Source organism: Orycteropus afer, unplaced genomic scaffold (assembly GCF_000298275.1).
Source record: "Orycteropus afer afer isolate SDZICR_OR568_19922 unplaced genomic scaffold, OryAfe1.0 scaffold00014, whole genome shotgun sequence".
NCBI lineage: Eukaryota > Metazoa > Chordata > Mammalia > Tubulidentata > Orycteropodidae > Orycteropus > Orycteropus afer.
This window is the reverse complement of record NW_006921601.1, coordinates 17,708,593-17,722,741: the sequence shown is the minus strand read 5'-3', so window position 1 is coordinate 17,722,741 and position 14,149 is coordinate 17,708,593. Positions and strand designations below refer to the sequence as shown.

General features: G+C 38.3%; 1 protein-coding gene across 1 annotated transcript in view; it reads left to right on the top strand.

Annotated features, from left to right (window-relative positions):
* The window catches only part of UEVLD (UEV and lactate/malate dehyrogenase domains), a 55,193-nt gene that overhangs the window by 33,979 nt on the left and 7,065 nt on the right, over positions 1-14,149 (top strand). Inside the window, exons 8-9 of the mRNA XM_007955718.2 lie at positions 8,874-9,044; positions 10,029-10,205. Coding sequence (XP_007953909.1) covers positions 8,874-9,044; positions 10,029-10,205 — 348 coding nt within the window. The remainder of the gene's footprint in view (positions 1-8,873; positions 9,045-10,028; positions 10,206-14,149) is intronic.

Below are 14,149 nucleotides of genomic sequence, written 5' to 3'. Positions count from 1 at the left end.
GAATGCAAAAGTTGGAAACAAAGAAGTATCATTGGTAGTTGGAAAATATGGCCTTGGTGATAGAAATGATGCTGGAGATTGCATGATAGAATTTTGCAAGACCAATGACTTACTCATTGAAAATATCTTTTTTTCAACAACATAACAGTGGCTGTACACATGGACTTCACCAGATGGAATACACAGGAATCAGATGGACTACATCTGTGCAAAAAGGCAGTGGAGAAGCTCTATATCTTTAGCCAAAACAAGGCCAGGAGCTGATGGTGGAACAGACCATCAACTGCTCATATGCAGTTTAAGTTGAAGCTGAAAATAACTAAAACAACTCCACGAGAGCCAAAATATGACATTGATTACTGAATTTACAGACCAAATAAAGAATAGATTTGATGTACTGAACACAGTGACCAAAAACCAGACGACTTGTGGAATGACATCAAGAACATCATTCATAAAGAAAGCAAAAGGTCATTAAAGAGACAAAAAAAGAAGAAAAGACCAAAATAGATGTCAGAAGAGACTCTGAAACTGCTCTTGAATGGAGATTAGCTAAAGCAGATGGAAGAAATGATCAGATAAAATTGCTGAACAGAAGATTTCAAAGAGCAGCTTGAGAAGACAGTTATTTTAATGAAATGTGCTAAGTCCTGGAGTTAGAAAACTAAAAGGGAAGAAAATGCTCAGCATTTCTCACGCTGAAAGAACTGAAGAAAAAATTCAGACCTTGAGTTGCAATATTGAAAGATTCTATGAGCAAAATATTGACTGCTGTAGGAAACATCAAAAGAAGATGGAAGGAATACACAGAATCACTGTACCAAAAAGAATGGGTCAGTGTTTATCTCTTTCAGGAGGTGGCATATGATCAAGAACCAATGGTATTGAAGGAAGAAGTTGAAACTACACTGAAGGAATTGGTGAAAAACAAGATTCCAGGAATTGACAGAATGCCCACTGAGATGTTTAAACAAACAGATGGTGCACTGGAGGCACTTAGTCATCTATGCCAAGAAATTTGGAAGACAGCTAGCTGGCCAGTGGACTGGAAGAGGTCCATATTTGTACCAATTCCAAAGAATGGTGCCAAAGGGGCAGGGAGGCACCATCTTCTGACTTCCTCTAACCACACAAGAGGAAGATAGAATCACTATCAATAGCCCAAAACCTATTCCTGCAAGGTCATACATGCTGCCTCCCTCCAGCCCTTTCACCGACTGTTCCTCACGCAGCACCTACCACCTCTCTGCTGGGTTCAATAATTTGCTGCAGTGGCCACACAGAACTTACAGATTATGGGGTTTAATTGGGAAGCACCAGGCTACAATTCAAGTTCAGGAACAACACTCAGTCTCATCCCACCGTTTCTCAGCCAACAGTCTCTCACAGTCTCTCTCCCAGCAGTGCATGTCTCTCAGTGTCTGTCTCAGCAATGCATGTCTCTTGCATCTCTTTCCCAGCAGCTCGTGTCTCTCAGGAGTGTATTTCTCTCAGCAGCACATCCTTCTCAGCCAGCAGTCAGAGAGACTTGTGCCTCTAGGAAGCCTCCTTTTGAGCCTGGTAGAGTGGCCAAACTAACTAATCATAACATCAGAATTCTAAGGACCTGAGAGACAGCAAACTTCCCAGAACATTGCTTTGTGCCAGTCTCAACAGAAATACCTCAGGTGGATAACTTTAATAATCAGGAGCTCCTCAGTTGCTCACAGCAAATTCCACCACGGAGTTTACAAAGATTTATGGCTAGAAAAGCCATACCAGTGTAATTTACTACACCGCAAATGGTGATCCAACAGAATATGGAAATTAGCAAACAATATCATTAATATCACATGCAAGTAAAATTTTGTTGAAGATTATTCAAAAGTGGTTGCAGTGGTATATTGTCAGGGGACTTCCAAAATGCAAGTTGGATTCAGAAGAGAATGTGGGACAAGGGATGTCATTGCTGATGTCAGATGGATCTCGGCTGAAAGCAAAGAATACCACAAAGATGTTTACTTGTGTTTCGTTGACTGTGCAAAAGCATTTGACTCTGTGGATCATAACAAATTACGGATAACTTTGAGAAGAATGGGAATTCTGAAACATTTAATTGTGTTCATGAGGAACCTGTACATAGACCAGGAGACTGTCATTTGAATAGAACAAGGGAATACTCTGTGATTTAAAATCAGGAAGGGAGATGTCAGAGTTGTATCCTTTCACTGTTCTTATTCAATCTTTTTGCTGAGCAAATAATCAAGAGGCTGGACTATATGAAGAAGATTGTGGCATCAGGATTGGAGGAAGACTCATTAACAACCTGCAATATGCAGATGACACAATCTTGCTTGCTGAAAGTGAAGATGACTTGAAGCACTTACTGATGAAGATTAGACTACAGCCTGCAGTATGGATTACACTTCAACGTAAAGAAAAAGAAAGTCCTCACAACTGGACCAATAAGCAGCATCACAATAAATGGAGAAAAGATTGAAGTTGTCAAAGATTTCACATTACTTGATTTTACAGTCTACACCAGTGGAAGAAGCAGTCAAGAAATCAGACATACTGCACTAGGCATATCTGCTGCAAAGACCTTTTTTAAAGGGCTGAAGAGCAAAGATGTCTCTTGGAAGACACAGTTAGGTGTGCCTAACCGAAGCCATGGTATTTTCAGTCACTTCATATGTATGTGAAAGCTGGACAATGAATAAGGAAGATCAAAGACTTGATGACTTTGAATTGTGATGTTGGTGAAGAATGATGAAAATACCTTGGACTGCCAGAGGAACAAACATATGTGTCCTGGAAGAAGTGCAGCCGGAATGCTCCTTGGAAACGAGAGTAGCAAGACTTCGTCTTATCTACATTGGTCATGTTGTCAGAAGGGACCATTCCCTGGAGAAGGATATCATTCTTGGTAAAGTGGAGGGTCAGCGAAAAAGAGGATGGCCCTCAATGACATGGATTGACACAGTGGCTACTATGATGGGCTCAGACATAGCAGGGATTGTGAGGCTGGCACAGGACCCAACAGGGTTTCATTTTGTTATACATGGGGTCACTATGAGTCAGAGCCAACTCGATGGGCACCTAAGAACAACAATTAGGTTAGTAACAGGTTATAATTCAGGATCAGAAATGATTCAGAATACAGTTCTCAGATCAGGACATCCTCTTCTCATCCATGCCTTCAGGCACACTTCTCTCTGGCCCTCAGCCTCTTTGCTTCTGCCCTGCTCAGGAAAGTGTTACAAAACTCTTTTTATCTCTGCAATAACTGCAGATAATGGTACACCATCCTGCCAGTAAGCCTCGGTCTAAGGCGCTTAGCTCTAGCTGTATGGGTCAGCAAAATTAGCTCCAACAAGTGCCTGGAGACACTCCATTCAGCCAGCAAGCCTCCTGCCAGAAGGCAATCAGTTTTCTAGCTCTGTGGGTCTGGAAGCCACTGTGCTGTCTCCTGCTGGTCTGCAGGTCCTGCTGCCACCGTTTCTCCGCCATTACTAATTACCATTTCTCACTGGCTCATCAAAATGTTACAGTTCTCTTTGTTTCCCAGTCAAGGAGGTTCAGCACAGGGATCTCGGGTCCAAAAGATGCCCTCCACTTCTGCTTCAGGCTCTTCTGTCTTGATGGTAGTGCGATTCCCTCCCCCCGCCGCCCCCCCCCCCCCCCCCTTTTTCTGCCTCCATAATGGCTCTTTTTAAGTGTAGTGGGATGTTAAAACTGACCAGTTCCCTGGTTAGGGTTCCATACACCTTATTTGTGTCCCACCCCAAGGATGCCATGCACCTTATTTACATTATTAGCAAGATACCCAATCCCTTTGGTGGGCCACAAGCACGTCACATCTACATAATTCCTCCCAGTCATCTGGTGAGAGTCACAAAAACTATGGCTAGAAGGGCATACCAAGCAATTCATTGTGCTACAATAAGTTTTAATAAGACCAAAAGGAGTTTTTGTATCATTTAAAATAAAATGTAAAATGTTAGAAGTTATTTTCTCTATCTCATCCTTTTAATTTTAAAAAACTTTGCATAAATTTTATAATTATAGAAATATATTAGCATATGTATGTATATATGTGTTCATATATGTACACATCATTTTTGGGGATTTAGGCTTAAAAATATTTTTCTCACAAGGATCATGGTCAAAAACTCTTAAACCATTGAATTAGAGTAGACATATGTCCTATAACCTTTCTTGCAGGTTATAGCTATAATCAGATTATAATATGTTATAGTTTTTTGGTCTTCATTTGCCTTTCCTTAGGACCCATGTATTCACTGACAATATTTTCCAAATAAGATATTGAGACATAGACCTGAAGTATTAAGAATAGTAGGTCAGAAAAGTTTAAATTATACCTATAAAAATTATAAAAACAGGTTGTTATTTCTCTAAAGAAGATATATAAATGGCCAATAAGTTCATGAAAATTTGCTCGACATCATTAGTGATAGTAGGGAAGTGCAAATTAAAGCCACAAAATGAGAAACTACTTCACACCCACTAGAATGCTATTATTTAAAACAAAACAAAACACATTTGTTGCAAAGAACAGTAAAGGAAATCAAAGACTCAAGCAAACAATTGGTCCAAAGGACTAATGGCCCACATGAACCAAAGCCTCCACTACCTTGAATCCAGAAGAACTAGATGATGCCTGGCTACCGCTATCGACCCCTCTGATTAAGATCTCAAAGAAGGTCATAGACAAATCGGGAAGGGAAAAAAGTGTAGAACAAAATCATAAAAAAAGACCAGATTTACTGGTCTAATAGAGACTGGTGGAACCCAGAAACTGTGGCCCTTAGCCACCATTGCAGTCTGGAACTGAACCCACCCCAGGAGATCACCTTTCAGCCAAACAATGGACAGGCTTCTAAAGTGAACAGTAACATCTGTGAGGAATGTACTTCTCAGAACAGTCAACAATATGAGACCAACAGGGCAGTATTTGTTCAAAAACAAAACTCAGAAGGAAGGGGCAGGATAGAAGGATGACTGGAAATGGGTAATCCAGCCAAGACATAAGAAGAGTGCTGTTACATTGTAGGTATTGCAACCAGTATCACAAAACAAAATGTATATAAATTGTTGATTGGAAAACTAATTTTCTCCATAAACTTTTCACCCAAACCACAATAAAAATTTAAACAAAAACAGAAAATAAGAAGTGTTAGAGAGGATGTGGAGAAATTGGAACCCTTGTCCATTGCTGGTAGAAATGTAAAATGGTGCAGTCACTGTGGAAGACAGTTGGACAGTTCTTAAAGACATTAAACAGTTACCATTTCCTCTTCTAGGTATATACCTGGGAGATTGGAAAGCAGGGATTCAGGTACTTGTATACCAGTATTCATTGCAGAACTGTTGTAATAGCCAAAAGGTAAAAACAACCCAAGTGTTCATCAATAGATGAATGGATAAGTTAAATGTAGTATGTTAGTACAATGGGATATTATTTAGCTATAAAGAGAAATGAAGTTCTAATATATATTGAATGAAATTAGACACAAAAGGACAAACATTGTGTGATCCCACTTAAATGTTGCTATTAAAAAAAAAAAAAAAACCCAGGTAAAATAGTGCTTTTACAAAAATAACTCCTGGGGTGGGAGCTGTTGGCAAACAAACATAGGAGTCACATGTTATTTGAATCAAAATATGGTATATGAAATACCCAAAATAGGCAAATGCCTAGAAACCAAAGTTTATCCTTGGGAGCAGGGAGTGGAGTGCTGGAGGTATTGCTTAAGGAATACTGAGTTTCTGTTTGAGACAATAACGTTTTGGAAGTAGATAGTGGTGATGGTAGCATGACATTGTGAGTGTAATTAATGTCACTGAATTGTGCACTTAAAATGGTTAAAATGACACATTTGGGGTTATATATATTTTACCACAATAAAAAGAAAAGTTGGTTGTAATAGTTCTAACAAGCCTCTGGATCCCTGAGGATACAGTGCATTCATTTTCCTTCTCTGGTAAGAGTACAGTAATTGTTTTAATGATCCTTTTGAAAGTTTCATGTAGCATATCCCTTAAGGAGCTGGATATTCTCTTGTGCCTATCATTTCCAGGTACTGAAGTTCTTAAGGGACTTCACTTTAAGAAACTCTTTAGTACATGGGCTCTAGAGGTTGTGAGGCCATTTAGGACTTAAGGAAATTGTTTCTTCTTATGTGTCTCATTAATCATCAATAATTATTGCTTCAGGTAATTGAAAGAATAGAATCTTTGGAATAGATGTATAGCACCTCGTGCCTGGCACCTAGTGTTGTTGTTATGTGCCATCAAGTCAGATCTGACTCATAGCGACCCCTCCTTGGGCTTCCGAGGCAGTATCATTACGGAAGTAGATTGCCCCATCTTCCTTTCGAGGAGTAGCTGGTGGGTTTGAACCACCAGCCTTCTGCTTAGCAGTCAGATGCCTTAGGCACTACACCACCAGAGCTCCTAGTAGAGACTCAATAATTAGCTGTTGAATGAGTATGCCTTGGGACAACTTTCATGTTCCCCATATTAATTTTGGTGTTGTATATTCTTGATAGCACTTAATGTAATTACTGTTACATGAAGTAATTTTAAATGTTATGTTAACTAACATCTAATAAATGTGTTTATTAACTATAGCATAAAGAAGTACATTAATGATTCTGGAAAATCTCATTTGGAAACTTTAATAATGGCCCATCATGACAGGCATAGATTATTGCAACTGAGTAGTCATCCTAGATTTGGATTTTTAAAAATAGCTCCATTTGGATTTTTAAAAATAGTTATTAAAACCTTTTTGAAAGGGTATGTATATATACATATACATACACATATATGTATATATGAACATGCATATATACACACAAACATACATACTTCACAAACTGATCATTGTGTATGAATAATCTAAATTGGAAAGATATTAAGAAACTGGTAAGAATAGTTGCTTCAAGGGTAGAGATCAGGGGAACTGGTGAGAAGCAGTTCACATCTATTTCTTGCACTTAATAGTATATATATTTTTTATCTTTGTATAGTGCCAAAATACACATAAGTTAAAATTTACCATTAGGGACATTTAGTACCTCAACAGTGGTATACAAGCATAATTACTATCTAGTACCAGAACATTTTCATCACCCCAAAAGAAAAGTTCATACCCATTCAGCAGTCATTTCCCATTTACTTACTATAAAACACACTGTGCAGTAGAGACTAATATACTTATAAAATAGCATATGCATGCATGAGGATCACAGGATTGAACTTCAGTACTATCTTTTTTAATGTCATAAAAGTTGCTTTCCTGTAGGTCCCATTGAAAGAAGAACCTAAAACCAAGGACATTTGGTTTAATAAAACCAAACCAAACTCACTGCTGTGGAGTCGGATGCGACTCATAGTGACCCCTCCTTGGGTTTCCAAAGTGGTCTCACTGCAGAAGCAGATTGCCCAACCTTCCTTCCGAGGAGTGGCTGGTGGGTTTGAACTGCCAGCCTTTTGGTTAGCAGTCAAATGCCTTAGGCACTACACCACCAGAGCTCCTTTCAGTATAATAGATAATAATAAATACCTGGTTACAAATAAACTAAGGCATTGTAATCTTCAAACCAATATTTTCCCCTTTTGGAGTAGAATCCTTAAATAAATTATTAAAAAAAAAACAAAACACAAAACTGCCATCGAGTCAATTCTGACTCATAGCAACCCTTTAGGACAGAGTAGTACTGTCCCATAGAGTTCCCAAGGCTGTAAATCTATGCAGAAGCAAACTGCCTTATCTTTTTTCCCAAGGAGCAGCTGGTGAGTTCAAACCCATGACCTTTTGGTTAGCAGTCAAATGCTTTAACCACAATGCCACCAGAGCTCCTTCTTAATAAACAAGACAGCTAAAAGCAGAGTCACTCTGCTTGGATAGGTCAAAGTGAAGGACCTGGAACCTTAACTATCAGCATTCTTTCTGATTCTCTCAACTCTTCCCTGATGTCTCCATAATGGCAAAATTAGAAAACATAGAAAAACATAGGTCTGATGACCTAAGAGTAAATTAAAAAAAACTCTAGTATTCTTAGCTCTGGTGGCGTAGTGGGTAGGGCATTTGGCTGCTAACTAGAAGGTCAGTGGTTCAAACCCATAGCTGCTTCATGGGAAGAAGATGAGGCAATCTACTTCCATAAAGATATACAGCCTGGTAGCATAGTGGCTAAGTCACTTGCCTGCTAACCAGACGGCTGGCGGTTCAAACCCACCAGCCACTCCTCGGAAGGAAGGTTGGGCAATCCTACTTCCGTAGTGATACTGCCTCGGAAACCCAAAGAGGGGTCACTATGAGTCGGGGCCGACTCGACGGCACATAACAACAACAACAAGTACTCCTAAGCTCATGGTTTAAATATCATCAGTATAGTTGATTATAAGTTCGTTTTGTCTATGGTGTATTACCATGTGTTTGCACATAATGTGCCCATGTAAATAACAAGCACACACATGTAACACACGCAGCAGACGTAGGAAACTAACTCGAGGGCATTGCATGGTTTGCATAAAATGTATACCAGGCATATTTGCATAAAAATATGGTATTTACTTTCCTTTAGAAAGTTATAAATTACAAAAAAGCAATTAAATCTTTGTTTGTAGTTTCTGGGTCCTTTATTTTGTTTATCTTTATTGCTATCTTTCCCCTTTGAAATGCAATCTTGCTCTAATCCCTCTTTCTGGAGGCAAACCTTAGCCACTTCTGAGTTGTATACTTTGTATGGAGTTAGGATTGATCTGGGAGCAAATGTACCTAAAAGAAAAGACCTTATTGTCCTGAACTAGTAGTCAATTAAAACCTGTATCTTGAGCTCAGACTGTTTCTTTTTATTTACTAGATTTGTCTGCCTCTGCTCATTCCAAGGTGGTGATCCTCACAGTCAATTATTTGGGTAGTTCTCAGTCCTACATCGATGTGGTGCAGAGCAATGTTGATATGTTCAGAGCCCTTGTCCCAGCTCTGGGACATTATAGTCAACATGGTGTCCTGCTTGTTGCATCTCAGCCAGGTAAAACCTTTATTTTAAAGTAATTTGATGGTCCAGTGCATTAGTAGAATTGAATTACTGATAAAAGTCATAAAAGTTTAGATTATAAAGAGACTGCTTGATAGTATTCAGTTAAATTACTCTTATCATAAACAATATAGTATTTCCGCATCCTGGCAACCAGCTACTTCTTATTACTGGCATTAATTGGGATGTGTATAACATCGAATTTTTATGTAATGTGATGTTATATTCCAGGTTGTCAGCAATGCCTTTCTTCGTGGTAAAATAGTGGAACATTCAGGAGGAAAATTCAGTGATTTATGTGAAAGATCTTTTGTTAACTCTGAACTGTCATAAAATGTTAGTGAGCATGACAAAGTGCATCTTAAGCATTTTGTAGCTTGCAAATTGCTGTGCAACTTAAAGAAATATTTTCAGAGTTACATGGTACTGGATCTAAATTGGTGAACAAACTTTTTAAATGTACTCAGGTCTATATTTGGAGTATGATACACATTTTGTTTGTTTTTTTTATAGTAATTGATTGAGAGACACTGGTCTCTTCAATTCCTCGTATCCTTTTGGCATATATGAAAGAAGTTACTGTATTTTGTTCATAATGTTATACTGCATAGCAATATCTGAACCAGTATTTTCATTTGAAGATAAAGAGAACTTAATTGATGAAAATAAATTACTATTCTCTGGTTTTCCATATCTTTTTTTCATTCTTCTGGCTTAGCTATTCTAGGAAATTATCTATTTTCTAGTCTTAACAATTTATATTTAATAGCAAAGTTATGTAAGATCATATTGAAACCTGGTTAGTGCTTTTAATATACATAAGAAATATTATTCCTTATAATGCTTATTGGACCTAAGAAGAGTACTTACAAGCTTTAATATACTTACTCAAATAATAATAATTTTGTTTGTGAGCTAGGCTAAAAAGTAGTGTATGAAAAATAACCTTTCTGTTTTCAACTTGCATGCACTACTCAGTGGAAATCATGACCTATGTGACATGGAAGCTGAGTGCATTTCCTGAAAATCGAGTGATTGGAATTGGATGTAATCTGGATTCACAGAGATTACAATATATTATTACAAATATTTTGAAAGCACAAACTTCAGGAAAAGAAGAAGTATGGGTTATTGGTGAGCAAGGAGAGAACAAAGGTGAGAAATAATTTGTTAGTAATGTTGATAACTTAAAGCACCAGTACTCAGAATGTTTAGGTAAGCTGTTGTTGTTGTTTGCCATCAAGTCGGCCCCCGACTCATAGCGACCCCTCCTTGGGTTTCCGAGGCAGTATCACTATGGAAGTAGGAATGCCCAACCTTCCTTCCGAGGAGTGGCTGGTGGGTTTGAACTGCCAGCCTTCTGGTTAGCAGTCAAGTGCCTTAGCCACTCTGCTACCAGAGGCACTTAGTTGGGTTCTGTTCCATATGAAGTGCTTTCTCTGTAACAAGCCCTGTATTTAAATGGACTCTTCTGTTGTATCTACCTTTCTGTAAGTTTCCGTTTGGGTAAGTTACTTTTTTAAATCTGTGTTTTTCTATGTTTTCTAATTTTGCCATTATGGAGACATAGTACTTGTATAATTTTTAAGAAAGTTATTTAAATAAAAGTATGTGTAAATATGCACTGGCTGCCTGGAAAGGTCAAGGCTAGAAAGAATCAGGCTATAAAATAAACACAACACCTGAGAATATGACTGAGCAGAATTACTTTTCAGGCTCCAAATGTGCCTTGTCACTAAATACTAATCAATAGGACCTTGGAAAATGATAGGAAACAAGAATTTGGAGCAGATTTATTAGCGTGAGGAATGTCTAGAGAATTATGCAAATCCAAGACACTATTTCACTCACTACTGCTTTCAAATTCTCACCCATGTGAGAAACCAATCTTTTGGTTACCTGGCTTTTTGTAATCTCCCAGTTAGTTTATTCTTTCTTCTCTAGTCTACTCTGTAAAAGATGCCAGACTACTAATAATAACAGACAAAATTTACATGGTGTTTACTGTGTGGTTTCACATATTAACTCAATCTTCCTAAAACATACTCATTTTTTCAAAACTTTCACTAGCTTCCTCTGATCAAACCAGTAAATTTTGGGAGCCCCCAAATATAGCCCTAATCTTCCTTCCCAACTGTAGTTATGGAGGTAGTCCTTTTATTATAGAGGTCTAAGGGACCCAAGGGGTCATCTGTTACCTTTTGTTCTAAGAATCCAGCAATGGATGCACAGAAGGTAAGAGTGACCTGCTTAGAAGCATCCAGTTTTTAGGATCAAAGAAAGACTAGAACTCAGGTCTTGTGCCTCTTAGGCCCACTTCACAGCTTTGCTTCAGCTTCAGAGCCCTTTGCCTATTACATTTCCTTCCCCTGTAATTCCCCCCTGCCCTTCTCTCAGCATATCCAAATCTCATTCTTCAAGATCTAGGTCAAGTCCCTCTTACACTATGAAATTGTCTCTGACGGCACTGAGTTTTGGTCACATCTCTCCACAGTGAGTTCTTCCTTTACGCTAAAAGCAATTGCTGTTTATATGGTAATTAACTACATATGATCTCATGACATTTCTTTTTTTGCACTGTTCTTCGATCTTATCCAATTTGATGTTTTGAACCTTTTTCTTATTGAAGGTGTAAATTATAAGCTGTTTTTTCAGTTGAAAAATAATCCATGCCCACTGAAAAATATTATATAGTACCAAAGGAGCTCTGGTTGTGGAGTGCCTAAGGCATTTGACTGCTAAGCAGAAAGCTGGCAGTTCAACCCACCAGCCACTCCTCGAAAGGAAGATTGGGCAATCTATTTCCATAGTGATACTATCTCCGAAATCCAAGGAGGGGTTGCTGTGAGTTGGATCCGACTCGACAGCAGTGAGTTTTGCTTTTTTTCCTAAAGTTATGTAGTGAAAAATATTTTACCCCTGTATGCCAGATAGCCATTTGCTGAAGCAATCGCAGTTACCAGTTTGTTATGTAACCTTCCAGAAATATTCTGTTCATAGACAAGCACATATATGAAATACATCATTCCCCATCTTATCCTTTGACTTACAAGTATGACTTGAAAATGATTGCATGATAACATGAATCTCATTCATTCTTTTAAACTACTAAATACACCATAATTTATTTTGCCAGTCCCCTTAATGAGTTAACATTTTTGAGGAATATATTACATGTAATAGACAAATAATAAATATTATTAAATGAATAAGAACGTTTCAAAATATGGTTGAACTATTTGTTTTTCAATTCTTAGAAAATAAAAGATGGTGTGACTTGATGTATAATCCCCTACCCCAACACACTGTATCTAAGTAAAGGAAGAATGTAATTTAATAGAATTTGATTATGAGCTGTTCAAACTTACCAAAAATCAGTTTATGTTTGATTAAATGCACATCTATTCAAAATATAGGAATGTAATTCAGAAAACATTTGAGCACTTGTTTTGCCTAAGGCACTGTGCTGGCTGCTGTTGGAGCTATACAGATGTATAAGAACCAGTCTCTGTCTTTAGGAAGCTCAGAGTCTAGTACAAGAAGTGGCTATAATAGAAGGAGCTGTTGCTTTCCTATGAGAGGCTAAAACTCACTGCCGTGGAGTCGGATCTGACTCACAGCGACCCCTCCTTGGGTTTCCGAGGCAGTATCACTACAGAAGTAGATTGCCCAACCTTCCTTCCAAGTATATATATATATATATAAAGGGGAGCTCTGGTGATGTAGTGCCTAAGCCATTTGATTAATAACCAGAAGGCTGGGGGCTCAAACCCACCAACCACTCCTTGAAAGGAAGATTGGGCAGTCTACTTCCATAGAGATGCTGCCTTGGAAACCCAAGGAGGGGTTGCAACTCGATGGCAGTGAATTTGGTTTGTTGGTTTGGTTTGTTTTTTATATGTAAGAGTATATGTAACGCATATGTAAGTTTTAAAGCATAGAATGGAAGAAACACTAATGAATCCAGACTTAATTTAAGAACTATAACATTGCCAATACCAGTGAGGCTATCTATGTGCTTTCCCCCAGCCCATCTCCCTGTCTCCCATCTGGAGATAACCACTATCAGATCACTTTTTAACCTGTCTGGTACTCTTATTTCTGAGATGGTTGTATTAATGGATAGGTATGCTTATCTTGGGAGCTCTGGTGGTGTAGTGCCTAAAGCACCTGACTGCTAACCAGAAAGCTGGTGGTTCAAACCCACCAGCCACTCCTCGGAAGGAACATGTGGCAATCTACTTCTGTAGAGATACTGCCTTTGAAACCCAAGGAGGGATTGAATCGACTTTAGGGCAGTGAGTTTGGTTTGGTTTTTTATGCTTATCTTGTCCCCAGATCCAGAAATGGATTGGAGGCTCCCTCTGCTGGCTTCCTATATAGACACCAATACTATGAGCTCTCCACTTTGACTTCAGTGGAGCCAATCACTGGTTGTATTATTTGCATAAGTGACACACAACTACAGTAATAGCAATTCTAATTACTTTTCATTGAGTGCCTACTGTGTGTCAAGCTCTGTTTAAATGCTCTGCATATATTACTTAAATTTTACAAATACCCAATTTATTGATGAGGAAGATTATGTCCCAGTAAGGTTAAGTCATTTGCCCAAAGTCACACATTTGGTAAAAGGACAACTGGGATTTGAACCCAGATCTGACTCTAAAGCTGTGCTCTTTCCTGCTGTGCTTTAAGGAGATGATTTAAAGCATCTGGCACAGTGTCTGGCACAGAGTAAACATTCAGTAAATGATAGCTGTTATTTCAGTGTTTGGCAGGATGGTGATGAATAGAAAATTGTCAAAAGGATGTGAAAAACTACCCTTGGAAGTAAAACACCATTAAAATTGGGAAACAAAATTACACGAATAGCATTGTATAAGTAAAAAATAAATATTCTCTATGGCGATTCCTTAAAAAGTTGGAAATACAAATACCATTTGACCCAGCCATCCCATTACTAGGTATATACGCTAAAGAAGTGAGAGCCATAAAAAGAATAGATATATGCACGCCGATGTTCATCGCAGCACTATTTACAATAGCCAAAACTTGGAAACAACCTAGATGTCCAACAACTGAGGAATGGATAACCA